This window comes from Atta cephalotes (genome assembly GCF_000143395.1).
Source record: "Atta cephalotes unplaced genomic scaffold scaffold00019, whole genome shotgun sequence".
Taxonomy (NCBI): domain Eukaryota; kingdom Metazoa; phylum Arthropoda; class Insecta; order Hymenoptera; family Formicidae; genus Atta; species Atta cephalotes.
This window is the reverse complement of record NW_012130083.1, coordinates 4,194,056-4,213,646: the sequence shown is the minus strand read 5'-3', so window position 1 is coordinate 4,213,646 and position 19,591 is coordinate 4,194,056. Positions and strand designations below refer to the sequence as shown.

General features: G+C 39.6%; 1 protein-coding gene across 1 annotated transcript in view; it reads left to right on the top strand.

The window, feature by feature from the left end:
• Nucleotides 1–8,774: 8,774 nt before the first annotated feature.
• LOC105619073 (RNA-binding protein MEX3B) overlaps nt 8,775–19,591 on the top strand; it is a 46,346-nt gene continuing 35,529 nt past the window's right edge. The window contains exon 1 of the mRNA XM_012200602.1: nt 8,775–9,072. Within this exon, the coding sequence (XP_012055992.1) occupies nt 8,775–9,072 (298 nt within the window). The remainder of the gene's footprint in view (nt 9,073–19,591) is intronic.

Genomic DNA, 19,591 nt, shown 5'->3' with positions numbered 1-19,591 from the left:
ATACATANANATATATTATATATNTTTATTTATGTGTGTGTGTGTGTGTGTGTGTGTGTGTGTGTGTGTGTGTGTGTGTGTGTGCAGAGTGTCCCAAAATTTGCAACTCAAAATATTATGGCATTTTTTCGAAAAATTGAATAAAAAAGTTATTTATAAATTTTTATTTTATTTTATGTATAAGTAACAATTTGTAAGATATAAGGGTTTAAATATGGCTAATTACGGACTGCGTTTAGATAGTCTGTAAGTATTAATGAGTACGCTGAAATACGCGCTCATAAACTTACTAATACTATCGCACGCGCAACTCATGCACAGATCTAAATTATCTACGTAGTTTATAACTGGCTATATTTATAAATCTTTATCATCTAAAAAATTACTACTTAAAATAAAAATTTACAAATAACTTTTCTATTTAATTATTGAAGAAATCTCTTGCTATAGTATTTTGACAATGCGAATTTAAACATATAATACTGCTATAATAGAATAATAATACGTTATAATAAAATAATAAATTCTAGCTCTATTTTATTGTTTCTGAAAAAATCTATGTAGAACAGGCTCTGCGGAACATGGTATCTGTGAAAGCTGCGGTTCAAGAAAGAGAAAATTCTTTTCCGGCTTTCAGGCCAAAGTTTACAAAAGACTTGTATTGTCGTTCAACAATACAGAGGTCCGACAAAGTTGTATTCTCGTAAAATCGAGGAGAGACATTGAGGAATCTTCCATTTGCCGACCTTCGTCGCATCTATAGTTGGATGCAAGTAAATTTTGCATCGGAACTCTAAAACGTTTCCGTTGTATATCCTTGGCATGCATCCTTTAACGGACATGTGATTTTTACGTTTCCGAGAGCTTGCATTTTGCATAAACTCTTACGACAACAAAATAGAGTTTGGATTTATTATTCAAATCGTTTTCTCAGTTGTAAGGGATCTTAGCAGTTATAGTCTTCGTGTACATACATCTTATTTGCGTTCGAGATGAAACGACTCGACTAAGCTCGCATGTAGAGTTTAAGTATACTTCGCGGGGAACTCTAATAAGTGACAAGTGTTGTGTCTGCGGTAAGAAAATGAAATTCTGCGAATGGACCTGATGCGCGGGGGTATATTTAGAAAGGCGTTGTGCGCTTTATCCGCACTATCATCGTTTAACCGTGCTATTTGCGTGCATTTTCGTTCTGCAATGGACTTTATAGTCTGCCACCGTTGTGGTCTCGGTAGTCATAGGGATATCTCTGTCTTCTGCGTGCGCGAACGTAGGCGTTCGCTCGCAAGGTTTTGTGGATAACCATACATTGAATAGCCGATCGATATCGGCACATTGCGCGATAATTTGATGAATTAATACTTCTCCCGAAATCGTCTCGAGGAAAAGAACATTTAAGTATTTGACTTGTAAAATCTTTGTGTATTATTTATTAATTGACAGAATTGTCACAAATTCTTTATCCTAAAATTCCATAATGTTTCCTTAATTTCCAGACAAAATTTCACGATTTTTTCTAACTTTCAATAATATTTTGAATTTTTTCATATTTTTGTTCTGATTTAGAAATCAAATATTTTATTAACATAGCAATGTAAATTGTTAATATTTCTGACACTGTTTGCATTTAATTGTCGAGTTGACAGAAATCCAAAACTGCGTAGATGTGATATACGCATTTAAAGCCAGGAACTTTAATTTTCCAGAAAATTCCCTGACTTTTTTCTGGTTTGACCTTTTCTCTGACATTCCTTAATTTTGTGGAAACCACTTTTATGGTAACCCTGATTTATTAATTTCAGTATATTTCTCGATATTTCTTAGTATATTGAAATATTATATCAATTTTATTTGATATGCTTTTGATTGATAATGCTTTATATCGAATAAAAATTAGATTAGATTAGAACTTTTACAATTCTCCATGATCGTTGTCGCTTTGCCATTGCCTTCGACGCCGCGGTCGTCGTCGTCATCGTCGCCGACTCAGAGGCTAGCAATGCGGTTCTTCGATGTTACTGCACCCCGGCGATCGAAATCGAAAGAAATATCCTCTTCACCGTACGCTTCTTCGAGCAAAGCACCATCGCTTCGTACCTTATATACGCGCGTGTGCACGTATGTACACGCGGTGCGTCTATCCGCGTGTACACATCGGCGAGGACGAGGCGGCGCACCACGGGAGTCGCCGGGTTTCGCCAAAGCAACGACAATGATCGCAACGTGGAAGGCAACCGGTTGCACGCCGTAAAAATGCGACGAGCGACGCGGAACATCGAAGAGAGAAGTCGGTTTAATGCATCGACTGGAGCGACCAGAAAACGGTTGTGAGCGACGCGACGCGTCCTTTCGGCGTCGAGGCCATAGGACCGGCCGTATCCCTCGATGTTGTCTAGCATTGAGATAGTCCCATGAGAAACATATCCTGTACAAGTAGCAAGAAGAAACTTCTCGAAATTTCTCGTTTCTACCTTTTGTCAAATTCTTTGTTGTAACGTTTGTATGATTCGTGTGTATTTGTGTGTGCGTGTCTGTCTATAATACTATTGTCCTTATTTAACAATATCTGCCCTGAAAAAAATTATGGTCATTTTTAATTCAATGAATGATCATTAATCAATGTCGACTTAATGTAATTAATTCATAACAGCTGGATTTATTTATATAACTATATATTCATTCTTGCAATGAATTCTAATAATAGTTTTACAACTTAAATCATTATGAAAATTCAATGAATCAATTTTTATTATTTTTTCATAACTCAACACAATGAATATTTTATTGTATTTACGTACAGTTTTGATTCAGTGTGTTTATATTACTATAAAAATTTTTTTGCTTTTGCTTTTGTGTCAACTGTTGCTGTTGTTTCGTCATTTGCTTGTATTTTTTCTTTTGTCTCTTGTTTTTTAAATTTAAATTTTTTGTTTAAATTTAATTTGTAAATGTATGCAATAAAGTTATTATATAAAATATAAAAATAATAATATAATATAAAAATATAAAATAATATGTACAATAACTTTATTGCATGCACTCTCATAAACTGGATTTAAAATTATGTTTAAAATTACAGAAAAAGAGAGATAAGAGAATAAATATTTTGTTAAAATAATTACGTTGGAATCTCACGATAAGCAATGCCGCAAAAAGTTTTGCATTCTAACAATCAGTTTGAGCATTCTACATAATTATTTTTGTCCAAATAAAATTATTTTCAGATCTGTACCTACAAGATAAATTTTTAGATAGTTTAGCAAAACCTCTTTTCCATGTAACGTTCATAGGAAAATTTTTCTTCCTTTCTATCCAGAATACGTTTACGTAATAAAACATATTTATGACTTCGATGATTTTCATAAATTGCTTTTTCATAAATTCAATCGAAGATTGAATTGAGTTTGATGAATTAAATTTTTCAGTTTCTACAAGCGCGATAAGACGCACGGAAGCTTTCTTTTTTAAGAAAGCTTAATCTCTCGGTCAGCGGAGATTAGTGATCATCACCTCCGTTACTCAGAATTAATTAGCGTGATGATTAGTGATCGAGCATGACGTGTTTTGCGCGAATAATCCGTCCTGCCACATATGATCGCATCTCATCGCGGCGAGGCAAGAGGCGACTGTAGAGGCGGCAGTTTGTAAAATCATACGTACGATAACACCGAGGTATTTACGAGCGAGTCGAGAGCACGAGCAGTCGGCAGGTGCTTGTGGCAAAAGGTGGTTGGTTGTCTCGAGACAGCCTTGAAGGGAGAGAAAGAGAGATCGGCGGCGATGTGCACGGGTCGTTGCTTTCGGCATGCGATGAGAAACAAAATTAGTCGCTCGCACCTTCCAGCGAATTCATCGTCAGGTAGACCCCGCTGCTCGTCGAATCGACCGATTCTCGTCTCGCTCTTTCACGCGAAATGGGAAAACCTTCTCCCTCCTTCTCCGGATTACGCGATTACGTCAAACAACAAAGCGCCGTGCTCTTTATCGTGCACCGCTAGCCCGATACATAGATAGAAAACAATGAGTCGCGGGTATATTCGTGAATCGCTGGCGGGCGCCCATCGTTCCGTCTGTCCTCGAGAATGGAGGACACGGGGGCCGATCTGGTATGGGGCCTCCCGACTAAAAATCGAGCAATCTCGAGCCGAGAGTGCTCGGTCGGAGAGAGGACGAAGGGTCGTCGGCAGAGAACAATGGATCACGTTTGCGCCTCGGTTCAAGGTCCGCGCGAACGAGCGAACGAGCGAGCTCGTGTCCGCGTCTAGATCGGTTTAGAGAGACGGAATCCTCTTTTCACTCTTACTTAACGAAACCGCTAGTCGGGCAGGTGGTCGGGCCCGGTACGTGATTCGTGAATTAGGGGGAAGGGTGGAGGAGGAGGGGGAGCGGGGAGGGGAGGGGTGGGGGGGAAAGCGCCGATTATATTCGGCCGACGGGCATTCGCTCGGCCTTGTCCACGTCAGCGCGAATCGGACATGTCGTGCGGCGTAGTGCCGCTGGCTCATCACCCGATAAATTCCGATTACTCATAGTTACACATCCCGCGTATCGATTATCGTCCATCTTTGGAAGAGATGCGCAACGTAACAGAAAATATTAATAACATCTGTCACGAATATTTTACGGAAATATGGAACAGCACGAGCACGTGCACACAAAGTGAATGAAAATTTAGGTAGAGAACGAAAAATTCCCTTCAGAAGAGACTTCCCAAGCAGAACAATAAGTCACGATCCTTTGCAGAAATCTAATACTGACCAACTTATTGTTGAAAGACAGCAATTCATTACTTATTTGGAGTACTAAAAAGCACTGAACAACAGTGCTTTTAATATTTACAATAAGTAATTAAATCATTAATTAAATCATTAATTGTCTTTCAGTACTGACCAGTATTAATTTTCTATAAGGAATAACGTCAAGATATCTTTAAAATGAACTGATTAAAAAGTGACTTTAAGATTTTTTTTATTTTCTCATTAACTTGTAGTTAAGCTTAATCTGATAATAATGTAAAAATTGTATTTTTTTAGTTTCAGTAAACTGATGGTTTTGTGAAGAGTATAACTTTTAAAGTTATCACTACAAGTCAGTTTAATGATTAATCATAGCTGGAAAAACAATTTTTACATTATCAAGATAAGTGAAGCTAAGTCTACACAAGTTAACCAGTACATAAAGAACTGGGCTTTAGTACTCATTTTGTGGAGCCATTTTAACATCATTTTCATGTCATGATAATTTATGTTCCGCTTCGACTATATCATATATGAGACGTTGCCAAATTTAGGCGAAATGCTTGTGAAACGGATAATATTCAAAATCTGTTAAACAGCGACGAAATTGTGGCATTAATAGCCAACGGTGACTTTCGTACAGTCGGTGTTAATACGGGTGTCGTCGGCTAAAGTTCAAGGACGATAATCGGGAAAACTCAGCACGACAAGTCGCAAGATTCTCGTCCCTCGGTTATCTGTAAAAAAACTCAATTAAGTAAATCGCGGTAAACGTGCGGATTCTTTCTATTAGGCTCTTCCCCAGGGATACATTTGACGTGACATTCAATTCGCAGGGCGACGGTCCACCGGTAATATGAGATTTATTTACGTTCTAAACATGACGCAGGTTAGACGCTATTTCATCAGACTTAGGTCCAGTTTCAACTGGTTAACTCTTAATCGAGGTTCAACTTATTCACTTTATTATCTTTTTTCAATTCTAGAATTGGAAAAAGATGAGAAATAAGTTGAACCTCGGTTAAGAGTTAACTATGAGTTGTAAAACTGAACCTTATAAACATCCTTTACCTCCCCTATTAAAATAGAGAGACAACTGCGCGGAAAAATGTCGGTGCACCTCGTGTGCACGGATCGTGCGCGCCCGTTGACGGCCAGGGAGGAGAGAAGAGAAGAAAGAGCGTTATACGATCCACCTAGGTCGGTGCACTTTGACCCGTTCGACATTTGCGGGGAAAATCATATATCGTCACGGGCTACATTTACTTCACCAGATCTTACAATTAGCTCTCCGTAATTTCTATTCTACAATTGCATGCAGGAATGGAGACTTTTGACTTTTATGGATGTAGAATACTTCATCCGAATGGATATCTCTTTTGTTGTATATGCGAGATATATTTCTATACATATGCATCCTAGTGCACCTAGTGAAGTACTGCTTTTTGTCAAATCATTCAAAATTTTGTTTAATTTGTTAATTTGGTTTCGAAAATTAACATACTTTTTTAAATATTCTGAATTTTGGGTATGGAATTCAACACAGGAGCTCTGAATGTGGAAAGCTTCATAAGAAAAGTTTATAATTACATAAACGTAGTTATAAGATTTTGACAAATTACGATTGAATATTCTCCTCAAATTCGGCTGTAAATAATCAATTCGTACAACTACAATTCAACTTACAATTATTTTTGTAGAATGGATTATGAAGAGAACGAGATTTTCGCACAAAGCATTAAAAAATCGACCAATTGAAATCTTTTATTTCATGGAAAGGCAGGAAACGAAGGATTTTTATTGATTTCATAAATGCAAGATTTTTCTATTTCCAAGAATAGTAAATTAGTAAATAAGGAAGAGATAGTAAATTAAATCGAGATTAATTTTACATTTGTGGAATCGGTCTTTAATTTGTTTATGCATAATGCATAACTCATAATGCATAAAAAAATGAATTAATCGGAGTCCTTCGTTTTCTCCCTTTTCATGAAATAAAAGATTGATTGATTAATTTTCTTATGTTTTATATTATGCATTATGTGTTATGCAAAGATCTGTGCTTCGGCCTCAACATTTTAAAATTCCGTACTATGTACTTCCGTATGATGTACTGCGACAAAATAAGAAAACTGAGAGAGAGAGAGAGAGAGAGAGAGAGAGAGAGAGAGAGAGAGAGAGAGAGAAAGAGAAAGAGAATCGATTGCATGTATATCTACAAATCGTTCGGAGGTGCGGCTCAGTGTTCGAGAAACATCCTCGAATCATAGATACCCTCGGCTCAGGGGATTCGCACCCCCCAGTGTCGACATCACGACAAGCCAAAGACACGGCTACGTTTTTCCAGTCAATCCTACGGGTCCGGGATTCGCCGCTCTGGGAAATCGGAGCGAGTAAAAACGCGCGGGCGTCCGGCGTGGAGGGACGAACGGTGGCGTTTCCACGGGGAAACTTCGCCGAGGCCGAGCGGATACACGAACGAACGAACGAACGAACGAACGAACGAACGAACGGAGGGGGTTGCGTGGTGTATACAATCGAGGACGAGAGTGCACGCATCCGTAGCGTTGAAGGAACCGAAGAACGAACGCGAACGCGAACGCGACGTCGCGTCGGTTGTTCGCTCGCTCGCTCGTTCATTCTCGGTAAGTTGGCTCGCTCCCTCGTGTTGCGTTCAGCGTTACATTACATTGCGGCGCAGTGCCGCTTCGCCGCGCCGGTAGGTGCGCTAGCGCTTATGCGCCGGGTTCGATGGTGGGGAGGGGTGGGCGCGTACCACGTGACGCGGGCAGCCAATCAGACGCGCGTATAGCCGGCGTCCGGCACATGGCGGCGCGCCGGCTTCGACAGTCGCAGTCGCAGTTCGTCGCAGTCAGTCGCAGTGGTAACACGAACGAGAGGGTAGTTGCACGCGCCTGCCTTCGAAAGGAAAGATCGCGGTGAGAGAAGAGAGGCGAGAACCGAGAGAGCGAGAGCGAGCGAGGGAGCGAGAGGTGGTGAGGATCACGATTCACGAGCGGGAAAGAGAGAAAAGAAGGGAGAGAGAGCGGAAACGGAGCGGACGAGATTCTAGAAGCGCGCGCGCCCCTTGCCTTCGTTTTCAGTGTTTCGGTCTCGCGCGACGGATCGACTTCTTGGACGGCTGAGTCAGTTCCAGTCGGTCGAAGTGACAAGGCAGCCGAACAACGCACGACACGAATCGTCGTCACGTCGTCCCGGTCGTCGGTAGTCGAAGAAAGAGAGAGGGAGAAGATCGCGCGACGGAGAGGAGAAGGAAGTGGAGGTGGAGAAACGAACGAACGAAAGCATCGGTCGAAGACCAAGCGACTGTACGAGTAACGAGCGTAAGAGTGGAGTGACTACGGAAACCGCTCTTCGACACGAACAACCGCATAGCACAAACTACACGCGTTCGGCGGCGGGAAGGTACAGTGGGGGATATCGGGAAGGCCATTTTCGTTGCCGGTGCGCGATACGTACGACGTAGACACGAACCGGCGTGTGCCTCCCGGCACGAAGAGGAACGTGCGACTGACTACTATCACACACCGCGCCGTCGTCGCAGCCCACGTTTTCACGTTTCCACGAGAGGGGACCGGAGAGCTGATTACGGCTTGCTTGCGAGCGGAAAAGGTAACGATCAAACCAAGCCGACAACGTTCGTTATCTTCCGCGCGGTGCGTCGAATTCCTCTTTGAGTTTTTTTACGCGTCGTAAACAGTCGCAGTGTAGCGTCGCGACGCTAAGGACCATCACGCTCGACCCTAATCGGTGGGAAGTTAATCCTCGTCGCGTTATCACCATCATCGTCGTCGTCGTCCTCGTCAAGGCGACGCGAATAATTCCGCTCGTTTGTTCGATAGAGAGAAGACGACGGAAGAGAGAGAAAGAGGGAGAGAGGAAAGACCGACGTGAATATACGGTGGACATTCGACAGCGCGGAGACCCTAGTGCAACGTTTTCAACCATCATCGGCATTGTCGTTGTCAACGTTTTGTCTGGTGTCGCACGATATACGGGAATTTGTAATCGATCGAAATGCCGACGAGTTTGTTCAGCGAGATGGATCGCGGCACGAACGGCGGCGGTGCCGGCGTCTCCTTCGAAGATCAACGCGCCCTTCAGCTTGCCTTCGAGCTGTCGATGCTCGGTATTCCGGAGGGCTCATCCGGATGCCCCGGCACCGGCAACGGCAACGGCACCACCAATGATCCGGATCCGCTACAGACCGCACCAGCCGTCTTCGAGGAGGCGCGTTCTAAGAAGAGCCAGAACATGACCGAGTGCGTGCCGGTGCCCAGCAGCGAACACGTGGCGGAGATCGTCGGCCGACAGGGTAAGTGTGTGTTTAGCACTCTGTGCGAAATTTTACGTCTCTCTTTTTTTATCCCCGGTATTCTATCGGCTGAGGATTCGTCCTTGTCAATTTTAACAGCAAGAAGCACGGGTGTTTTATTCAAGATTTGAGATCGATATTCATAATTGATTTTCTTATCTTTAAGATCGTCTTAAGTAATGTCTTAAGATGCCATTACACAGCCGTCTGATCTTATAACATCTTTAGACTGTACTTAAGATAGCATCAAATACAAGAATCGTGATTATATCAATATCAATCATTCAGGTATATTAATAGGTATTAGTAAATATTCTGTCGACTGAAAATGAAAAAAAATGTGTTATTTACTATTTTCTACTTTCTTCCTATTTAATTAATAATTATTTTTTCGTTTTTCTAATATATTCTACTATTTATCTATATTTTTACATAAAATTATTTAATTAATTCATCTTTACTCTTTAATTTAATTTCATAATTTATAAATTTCTTCCGTAATGTTTAAATTATTAAATAAAAATATTTTAAGATACATTACTTAAGATGGTCTTGAAACAGAATCGATAATGAATATCGTGTTGGTGTCAATATTAATATAGATTTATAATCTCTGATGTTTGTTATCGACACGTAATGTAAATTTAAAACCCATGGTGTTAAATCTGCACATTAGTGTTAATATTAACACTGTGAGATTTATAGTCATTACATAATGTCAAACCGATATTTTTTAGAGTAAGGCATTAATTTCATTTGTTCCGTACGTCCATTTCTATATCAATATAGATTAACTCTAATCTCTCTTTAACTTACTTTTATTTTATCTTCTCTCTACTTCCAGAAATTAGAAAAAGATAAAGAGTAAATTATAATGAGATTATATAATCGATCGAGATTATAGATCGATAATCTACATTGGTAAAAATAATAATAATGTAGATAATAAATATGATCGATATTTCTCGGCAGTTAAACGACACGTTTTTGCCAATCTAAATTAACTTTAATCTCAGTTCAATTTACTCTTCATTTTCTTCTAATTCTTAAAATCCTGGAAAAAGATGAAGAGTTAGTTGAACCGAGAAATTAAAATTAAACTGCATTAGTAGAAACAGGTAACTGTGAGAAAGGCAACGAGGAACGACTCGAGTCTCTCCGGCAGTTTTTTTCAAAATCGCGTTGCAATGCCAATACTTGGCGTAATTTTTCTTTTTCTTTCTTTTCCTTTAAACTTCTTCTTTCGTATATTCCGGTTGGTGGAGTCGCGGGCGATTATAGCGCCACTGACAGTTCATTGGCACGACTGTAAACGCGACGCACGCTGCGGGAAACTTGATACCGGCTACGATAGAGCAATTAAACCAATTTACGTACGAATTTCATTTCGCGCGCTCGCGCGTGCGTGTGACGTGGACCGGGCGGGAGATATCCGGGGATTCCCCCTTCCCTTTTCCCCGAACCTGTCGTAGGTCGCGGTCGTTATGGCTCCGTACTTTTTTGTTTCCTTTTTCTCCTTCCCATTTTCTCTACTATTCGTCGCCGATTCTCTCAACTACCGTAACGAAATAGTGTTTACAATTACAATTTCTATCATACGATACGATGCGACACGACCGTCGCGTTTGCTCGCGCACACGCACGCACGTAAATAAAGACACGTTATATTCTTCTGCATTGCATGGCCGAGGACCGATGTCTCTCTCTCTCTCTCTCTCTCTCTCTCTCTCTCTCTCTCTCTCTTTCGGTCCCAACCTTGAAGAGACTGGGCACCATTCTGCGAAACGGCTAATTCGTCTCGCCGCTCTTCTTTTATCCATGCCGATGATAGTCCCTTCCCGCCTTTTTTTTATTTCGCCACGTCACTTTCCGAACAGAATACCAAAATGGTTGCATTTCGAACCACGGGAAATACATTGAATGATCGATATTAACTTTATGCCTACTTTTCACCTTTTCGTGTTTAACAAGATTCCTGCAAAAAGTGAAGTCACAAAAAAGTCTGTGAAAAATTGTTTTTTATTATTCGAATAGAATTTTTTCTTTTCATTTATGAAAAAATTCATACAAATATACAAAATTTTTATTACTTAAAATTTGATATGCATATCCATACATTGACATGGATTACATGCAGAGAAATATATTCTGTATGTAAATAATAATTATTTTAAATATTTCAAAAGTTCATATCTGCAGAGCTATCGTAACATCGTAAGCATTTAATTTATTTATGTCAAATATTTTCTGAATTTCAGTCAGTTTACTGCCTTGTTCAATATTATTAAATTAAAACAAATTCGAAATTTTATACATTATATAAAATCGCTTCTTCGAGCAATTTTATAATACTCTTCAAAAGAAAATAAATTTTTGTTTCGAATAATATATAAAATTTTCTAAAATTTTTCTAAAGTTTTTATTTTTTTTTTAATTTCCTAAAATTTCTAATAAGTATATTTGAAAACTATTGTCAAGAAGATATTTTTTGTTGAAAATAACCGTTACTCAAAAGGAAGAAAGTAAATTAAGTAGTCATTTTTCTTAGCATTAAAATGTTATTTTTCTGTGTGCAGGGTTCAGACACAATGATAAGAATAAGGAATAAGGAACAAGAAATAACAGATTCCATTCTATCAGAACTATGTATTCTGATGTATTTGATTTCTAGTAGATTAAAATCTTCCTTATTTTCCTTTCATTGTATCTAAGCCATTAATTCTTAAATGAATAAAAAAAAAAATGATATGTCATGATTAGGAAACGAAGTGTCAATAGCTTATTGCAGTTTATCCAAATCTCTCCAAAATGCCAAGCATTTCAGAATATAGATTAAAGCTATTTGTTTCGAAGCCTCATTAACCTTCGTAATATTTACGATACATAGCATGATCATTGTGTTTACACAATGTGATCGAAATAAGGAAGTATCACAGATCATTTACTATATAGAAAAGATACTTTTCGTAGAAATATGTTTGTTTTATCTTTTATCAAGCTGCGCAAGTGACAAGAAATCTTTCTCGTTATTGAACGTAATTCAGTTGATAGGTGAAGAGAGGGTGGGAGGACAAGGAAACACCCCTATTGTCGAACGATGTTATGCGTCCAAGTTCGTGCGCGTCTCGCGGAATGTTTAGAAATTCAAACAACGGCGCGGCACGTGGCCTTGCCATTTAAATCTTAACGTCTGTCAGTGGATTGTATGCCGCTGAATAATCGGCGACGATCAATACCGTTCGGAGAACCAACGTACATCTCCATCCCCGTGCATTCGTACACGCCGTGTATATATGTATGCAATATGCATATACATGTCTCACTAAGTTGTTTCGTGAATGGACGGATCCGCGACGTTCGTTTTGCGAAACTTGGCGGGCGTGAGATATATAATGCATATATATATACGATCAATCAATCGATCGTAGTATTTGAAGAATAAATCGAATGAAACCGCGCCAGCAGTTTTCAGGGACGCCTCTTCCCGTTGGAGAGGAGTGCCAGGAAGGAAGCCGCATGGCTTCGCGGTCATCGTCACGACCGCAGTTGATATAATACTGACCGTGCGACATAACGTTAGACTTGAAACAACGTCGTGCCACGGTTGTTCCGCGCTTGAAATTCCGCACCTCGCCTCCAGAGAGCCGCCGCCGTACGTGCTCGATTCTCCCTTCCGCTGCCCTTCCGGGTCCCTAGTGCGTATACTTTTTAATCGACCGTTTTATCGCGTGAGAACCGCCCCGCCATTCGAAGATGAACGTACAATCTTTCGTTTAGAAAATCCGGTCCAGATTTTTCATTATTATTGATTCGACTCAGCTAACTCAGCTTGACTCCCCCCTCCCCTCCCCCCTCCCCCTATTCTGCAACTCGTTATGACAGTAACGACATCGTTACACTGTTGCGCAATTTTTTTATCATATAGAATATCTGTTCTATGACGATATATAATAGTTGTCGTTACGGAATAATTTCATCCTTGTCTATCAAATGACAAACAAGGACAAATAATCACGAGCGTTGTGAGCGTTGTGAATCGGAGCCCTGGAATTGTACTTTTGAAAAACATCGTATGTACATGAAAATGTCAGAAAAATCTAGTAACGTACACTGAACAATAGTCTGGTATTCGCCACTCAATTCCTTGGAGTGGGATTTCACTCTAAAGAAAATTGAGTCTTGAAGCTCAATTTTCGATCTTTAAGTGTGAGAATCATTCTAAAAAGTTTTAGAGAGTATCAAATGTTGAGTAAAATAATTCTAATCTAATATTTGGCTAATACAAATAAAAAATAATTTTACTTTTCTAAATATTTTGCAAGTATTATCAAACAATAATATAATCAACCGTTTGGTAATACTAAATATTTAGAAAAGTAAAATTATTTTGTTTAAATTAATCAAACTTTTTCAACATTTGATGACTATTACTAGTCTCTTTATTCAATTATACTTCCGTATGCAATATCTTCGAAAAATACGGCTCCTCTGGTCGTCTGGGATTCGCAATTTGCACGAAGCCGTAAATCGCGTCGAATCGTGTTTTCGCTCGCGCTGCACATCCGGCGCGACCATTGATCGGCTCTTGTGAATGAAACGGTGCTACGATTGCACGCCAATTCGAATTAGAGTTCTATAATAAAAGAGTTAAACCAATGAAGTAACCGATTTTTGATTGGTCTAAATCCATATAGCCAAGCAAACACGAATTTTAAATATTGCATTTAAAAATAAAAAAATACAAATGTTATATATGGACATACGTTAATATTATAATCAAAGACAGTACCGATTTTTCTTCTGACGCAATTGATATCAATAAATAGTTAGCCTCATATTTTGTATATCTTTGACAACGTCATACATGCGTATACATGACGTTAGGCATTTAATAGTAATATCCAACCTAAATATGTGCGTTTCATTAGGCGCTCTCACAGCTCTTGTGAGCATCATTTAACATTTGCTAAAGAAGGATGTAATGATTCCAAGAGCGTTGTGCATTATATGGAACGCAGCCATGGTAAAATTGAGTGTTATCAACGTTAATTTGTATGTGGCGGCTGAATGTGGCGGTAGACTGGCGTATCTATTATTATAGAAACATTAATTCGAGTTACTTTATGTTTTGCTCTTTTTTTCTACGTGTGAGTACTAAATAATAATTTTTCTAAGATATTTTTTGCTGAAAATTGAATGAATTCCTGTCGACGCACTGTGAGACAGAATTACATGCATATTCTGGCCTGGTTTCTCCAATACGAGATGCATTGCGTCTCGTAGATAAGCCACGATTCCTCGGCCAGGCGCGAAACCAGTTTGACATACCTGGCATGAATCATTGCCGCCCCGTAACGCGAGAGTTCTCGTGCTCGCGTGGCTGAGCGGCCTGTCGACTCTATTCCGACGGTTTCTCTACGAAACGCGATTGTGTCGAATCGACGATGACATCTAATGAGTTTGATACGCCGTTTCATCGTGAGGATGTAGCTATTTGTTGATCATTTTCGTTCGTCGTGCCTCTCTTCGCCTCTCTTCTCTTTCTCTTCGTTCTCGCATTATCTCTCTTGGTCTCTGTCCCTTGCGATTGGCCGTTGTTGTCAGTTCTCTTTCTCTATTCTCTTTCTCTGTCGATTATATACGTCTCTATCACTCGCTTGTAACTCTCCACTAGACCGGAAGTTGTAATGAGTGCCTCTGTCGCCAGACTCATAGCCTCGCGTCGCATCGTGGCCAACGATGACGTTACTTTGGAAATATCACGGCCGGTTATCCAGGTCGTTAGCTTGTGTACCGCGTGACTTCGAGAGGGAACTTGATTCACGAGGGGAACGAAAAAAAAAAAGGAAAAATATGTAATTGCAGCTTCCAGGAATTGTGAGAGCGCAAAGAGCGATCGTGATATCCTGACGTAGAATCATCTACTCGTTCCCTTTTGCTTTTATTCCACTACTTCTGTATATCTTGTTTTTCAATTGTTATTTCCAATTTAGATAAACTTCAAAATTGAATGATTTATTACGTGTAATATCCTTCTTTTAACCTATTATTAAAATTATATTTTTTGTTTTATGAGACTTGGAAACTTAATGTTTAAAGATAACATTTTTCAAGACCTTTTTGTGTATTGTGAAGTTCTTCTCTCTCCGTGTATTTTATGATATTTTTTGCATATTTTTTTTGTATAAACCGCCTTAACCATAGATATTATTAAATATACTTACGTAGTCGTCGTTCTAAATTTCGGATTACAAAAAGAAACTGTTGATACAGTTGTAATGCTCTAAGCGATAAAAGTACCGAAATGCGCGCGCGACGTATATTGTATGCATAACGCTATGCGTAACGTTCCTTTCACAAAGCCGTGGAAATTTAAACATAAAACGAGGGAAAGAGATAGAAGGCGTGGCCTCCACGTATTGTTCACAAGCACGTGCCACGTGTCGTGGTCTCGCGATCCTGCGCCACGCCGGTAAGGATTTTCTACAGAAACGGAAGATTTGTGTCACCGATGAAATCGTGTTAATGGGTTCCGCGTTGTCGTTAACGCGTGAAAAGCAGAGAGAGAGAGAGAGAGAGAGGGAGGAGGGGGGGGGCGGAAGACGCGGAAGGAGAGAAACGGGCAATCCTTCGTACGATTTTTACGACTCATTCGTGGAGATAGACCAGGAACGGTCAGGTAAGATATACCGGTTACGTACAGTAATCTCTCACACACCCGAGTTTGAAATTCTGACCTCACGTGCCGACTATGATTTACTCTCTCCTTTCGTAAAATATCGCAATCTTATCTGCGGGAATATGTATCTTAGTGAAAATGTTTGTCAAGTGACGTGGAATTTTCCCGTTATTAATTTTTATTTTTTTTTTATTTATTAATCTGTATAAAAGTATAAAATTTACGGCATGTTTCGACTTAACTTCATTTATATTAGTCACATGTTTATTTTGTTTTTCTATACTAAAAAATGTAATAGTCATTTATTTCACGGCTGAAGAGAAATAAATTAAGTTGAAATGTGAGTTTTGTACTTTTATATAAATTAATAAATAATATTATCCGTCACCTTAGATTTGTTCGTTTTTAATATTTTGACTTATATTTGCTGTTGTCCATTGCTTTTGCATATCTAGATACGAACTGTAACAAAAATATTTTATGTATTGTACTATTTTATTTATTTTAGTTGGACAGAGATTCCTTTGTAACTTTTTTTTTATGCGACACGTTAGCATTGACTGAATGACTAATACAAGGTAAGAGTTAATATTTAAGACGGAAGTGTCGGATTTCTTCGAATTTTACCTGCTATTCAACCGGCAGATGATAACTTTGGGTTGGGTTTTTCTTTGCTCCTCTTTCGCATTCTCTGTTTTCACACTAATCGCCAAGTGAAAAGGGAAACTTTCTTATATTTTCTAGATAATCGCGCGACTAACGACCGAGAACGCAGCTAGGCTCGTTTGCATTAATGAAGAGTGCCGACAAGTGCTTGCGTTCTGATTTCTTCGGCCACTGTGTCAGTCACATCGATCGGCATAGGGAGATTTAATCTGAATTAATGTCATCATTTAATAAAAGTTAATACTCGTTTTTTTTTTTAGTGCAACTTCTTTTTCGAGGAGGGGTGGGAGAGTTGCCTGTGCATGCGCATAGAAACGTGTACACCGTATGCACCTCGACACACCCCATGTGCATCGCGGTTATTTTCAAAAGCCCTCCGATCCGGCTGGCCGCAGAAATGATGGCAAAATGAAGCGTTTCCGGCCGTGAAAACAGAAACTTCATTCGGGAGAAAGGGCTGGCTTACGCGAATATTATTACGCGCGTGTTTTCGGCCGCACGGACGCCGATATTTTGTTACGTGGCCCGACTGTCCGAAATCCGGTCTCTCTCTTTCTCATGGCTTTATTTACGAGAACGCGTCAGTCCATTCGTCTGTCCGTCTGTCCTCTCGTCGCTTCGTTCTTTCCAGTTCAATTTGCGGGCGAAGATGTCGAAACTTCCCGCGCTTTCTCCACCGAACCTTATGTACTGGCCGACCTGCTTCTTCTCTTCAAACATGAAGTCTCTTGCTCACTTGAAAATTTTTCTCGCTCGATCGATACATGAAACTTAATCTTGCGATACTCGATTAATTACTCAATCGATCGTAATTTATTTTAAAATATTTTTGAAATATATTTCCTACTAAAATCAAAGTAATGTGAGATAGCCGTCCAAAAATTAAAATTACAAGGTTCACTAAATTTCGTTAGAGCATAATCTTAGTTTAATTACTAATGAAGAGGACTAACGAGATAGTTCTCCTTATTACTCAGTCATTTTATTACAGTCTTTTATTACAGTCAGATATAATAGCGTGACAGAAAATTATGTTAGGCTTTCGAGAGCAGTTTTCAAGATCATCGGATGCATACGCGGCCGATTTCGAGGCGCAACAGCGGCCTGAAATTTGTTTTTTCACCGCAGGCTCTTCTCTCGTATCTCGCACAAAAAGATCGACCGAACGCGCAATGCCGCGGCACATTTCGAGAATGGAAGTCCCTCGGAAGAAAAAACGAGAAATTGCTCGGCAGAGCGATGGCCAGGCCAGGGTAGCGTAGTGGTGGTGTAGTGGTGGTGATGGTGGTGCCGGTACTGCTGGTGCCGCTGCGCCGGTGTCGGTGGTGATGATGGTGGTGGTGGTTGTTGATGCCTTTGTTGGTCTCCGAAGCAGCTGCCGACCCACACCGGGCCTTTCCGTTCTCATGCTCGAAACTCGATCGACACTCGACCCGCGGGAACAAGCGAGAAAGGTAGAGAAAGAAAGGAACACGATAGGTAGGTCGAAGAGGAAACGTCGCACATGGCGATGAGAGAGATCGAGATCGAGAGAGTAGTGCAGTAGGAGAGATTAAGAGGGAAAGAGATATAGAGAGACAGAAGGAGATACATCGGTTGCTGCCGGCACGAATTTGTTTGAGAACCGCTGTGAGTTTCGACGTGTTGCCTCCGTCTAGCAGATGTTTATGGCGCATTGCCTGAAATGAGCGGTTTTTCTCGTTTTCTATTTATTTTGTCTGCCATGTGTGCGCGGATTACCCTCCGAACTTACCGGAGGTCCTCTCTTGTCTACTGAACTTCCCTCCGGGATCCTTGATCAAGATGAAATTTTCTTCTCGTTGAGCTTCCTTGCGAGAAAACTGTTGAAATTGTCTCTCGAGTGGCTTGAAACGTTTTAGAAAATATTTTCGAATTCTGACTACAATTCAATAGAATACAATTCAATAGAATTGTTATGTCATAAATCATAACATGCTTATTAATACACCAAAGGGTATCGCCTGTCGCCGATACTCTTTGGTGTATTAATGACAGTTGCAATATTGTTAAATAAGTACTTTGTACTGATTTAATAATAATATAAAATTATCGGAATTTATGTAGAACGATGCGATAAAGAAATTTTATTGCCGTTAATTATGCAATTCGTATAATGTAATTGCCATCGTTGAGGATTTGATCGACACGAATGCGTCACGTGAGGCATTCAGTATATTTCAATAGGATGTGTACGCGGTTATTCGTATACAGGATTGCGTGTTTACACGCAAAATATTGTATAATAATCTATATGTACGTGTATGTAATATAAACTGTGTTTTACGTGTTATGGATCATTGAAACTTATGTTCCTTGTCTTTACACTGGAGACTACACTTCTATCTTGCTCGTATATTTTCATTTGTCAATAAAGTCAAGTATATCAACATTTATAAAGCTTAATTCCTTCTATATTGCTTTATTCAATTTGTAATAATTTACATATTTTATCTTGCTTATATAAGGTCTGTTTTCTGCTCACTGAATTAGTATATACTTTTGGAATTTTAAGTGAAATAGATTCATGTTCGATTAGATATTTGGTGAAAGCAAGAAAGAATTTTAGTGCGTTTTAATGCAGGAATAAAAAAACAGACTTATTATTTATATTCATGTAAACGTGATTTTTGAAATATACGGTCCTAGTCAGTCATACATAAAATACGAACGTTTCTGGCAATCACTTTTTTGTATAAAAGTGAATTCTTTTAGATTTTGAATTGAATTATATTGAACGTGACTTTTATTACATTCCCGTTTCGAATAACATTCGCTAATACGAATTAAACTACACGTCCGTAGGTCAGATGACTATCATGTGCACATTTATCATCCTCCAGCAATTTGAAAATGGGAGAATTCAACCTTTAATAACCGCGGATCTCTTAACGTGCTTTTCACGAAGAACCTCGGTCCAGACAATTCTCCCGAGTTCTTGACACCGCAAAGACGAATTTGCATTCCCTACGAGATGATAATGAAAGATCGATCTCGCTTCTCCTAATTCAACCTGCGGTGAATAGCGGACTGTTAACGCTAATTAATGACCGGAAAGTTTGTGAATCGGTCTCGCCGCGATAATGTAAACTCCGTCCGCCGGTGTCGTCGATCAATTTATACCGTGGCCGGTGTCCTGCGGGAGACAGGATAGGA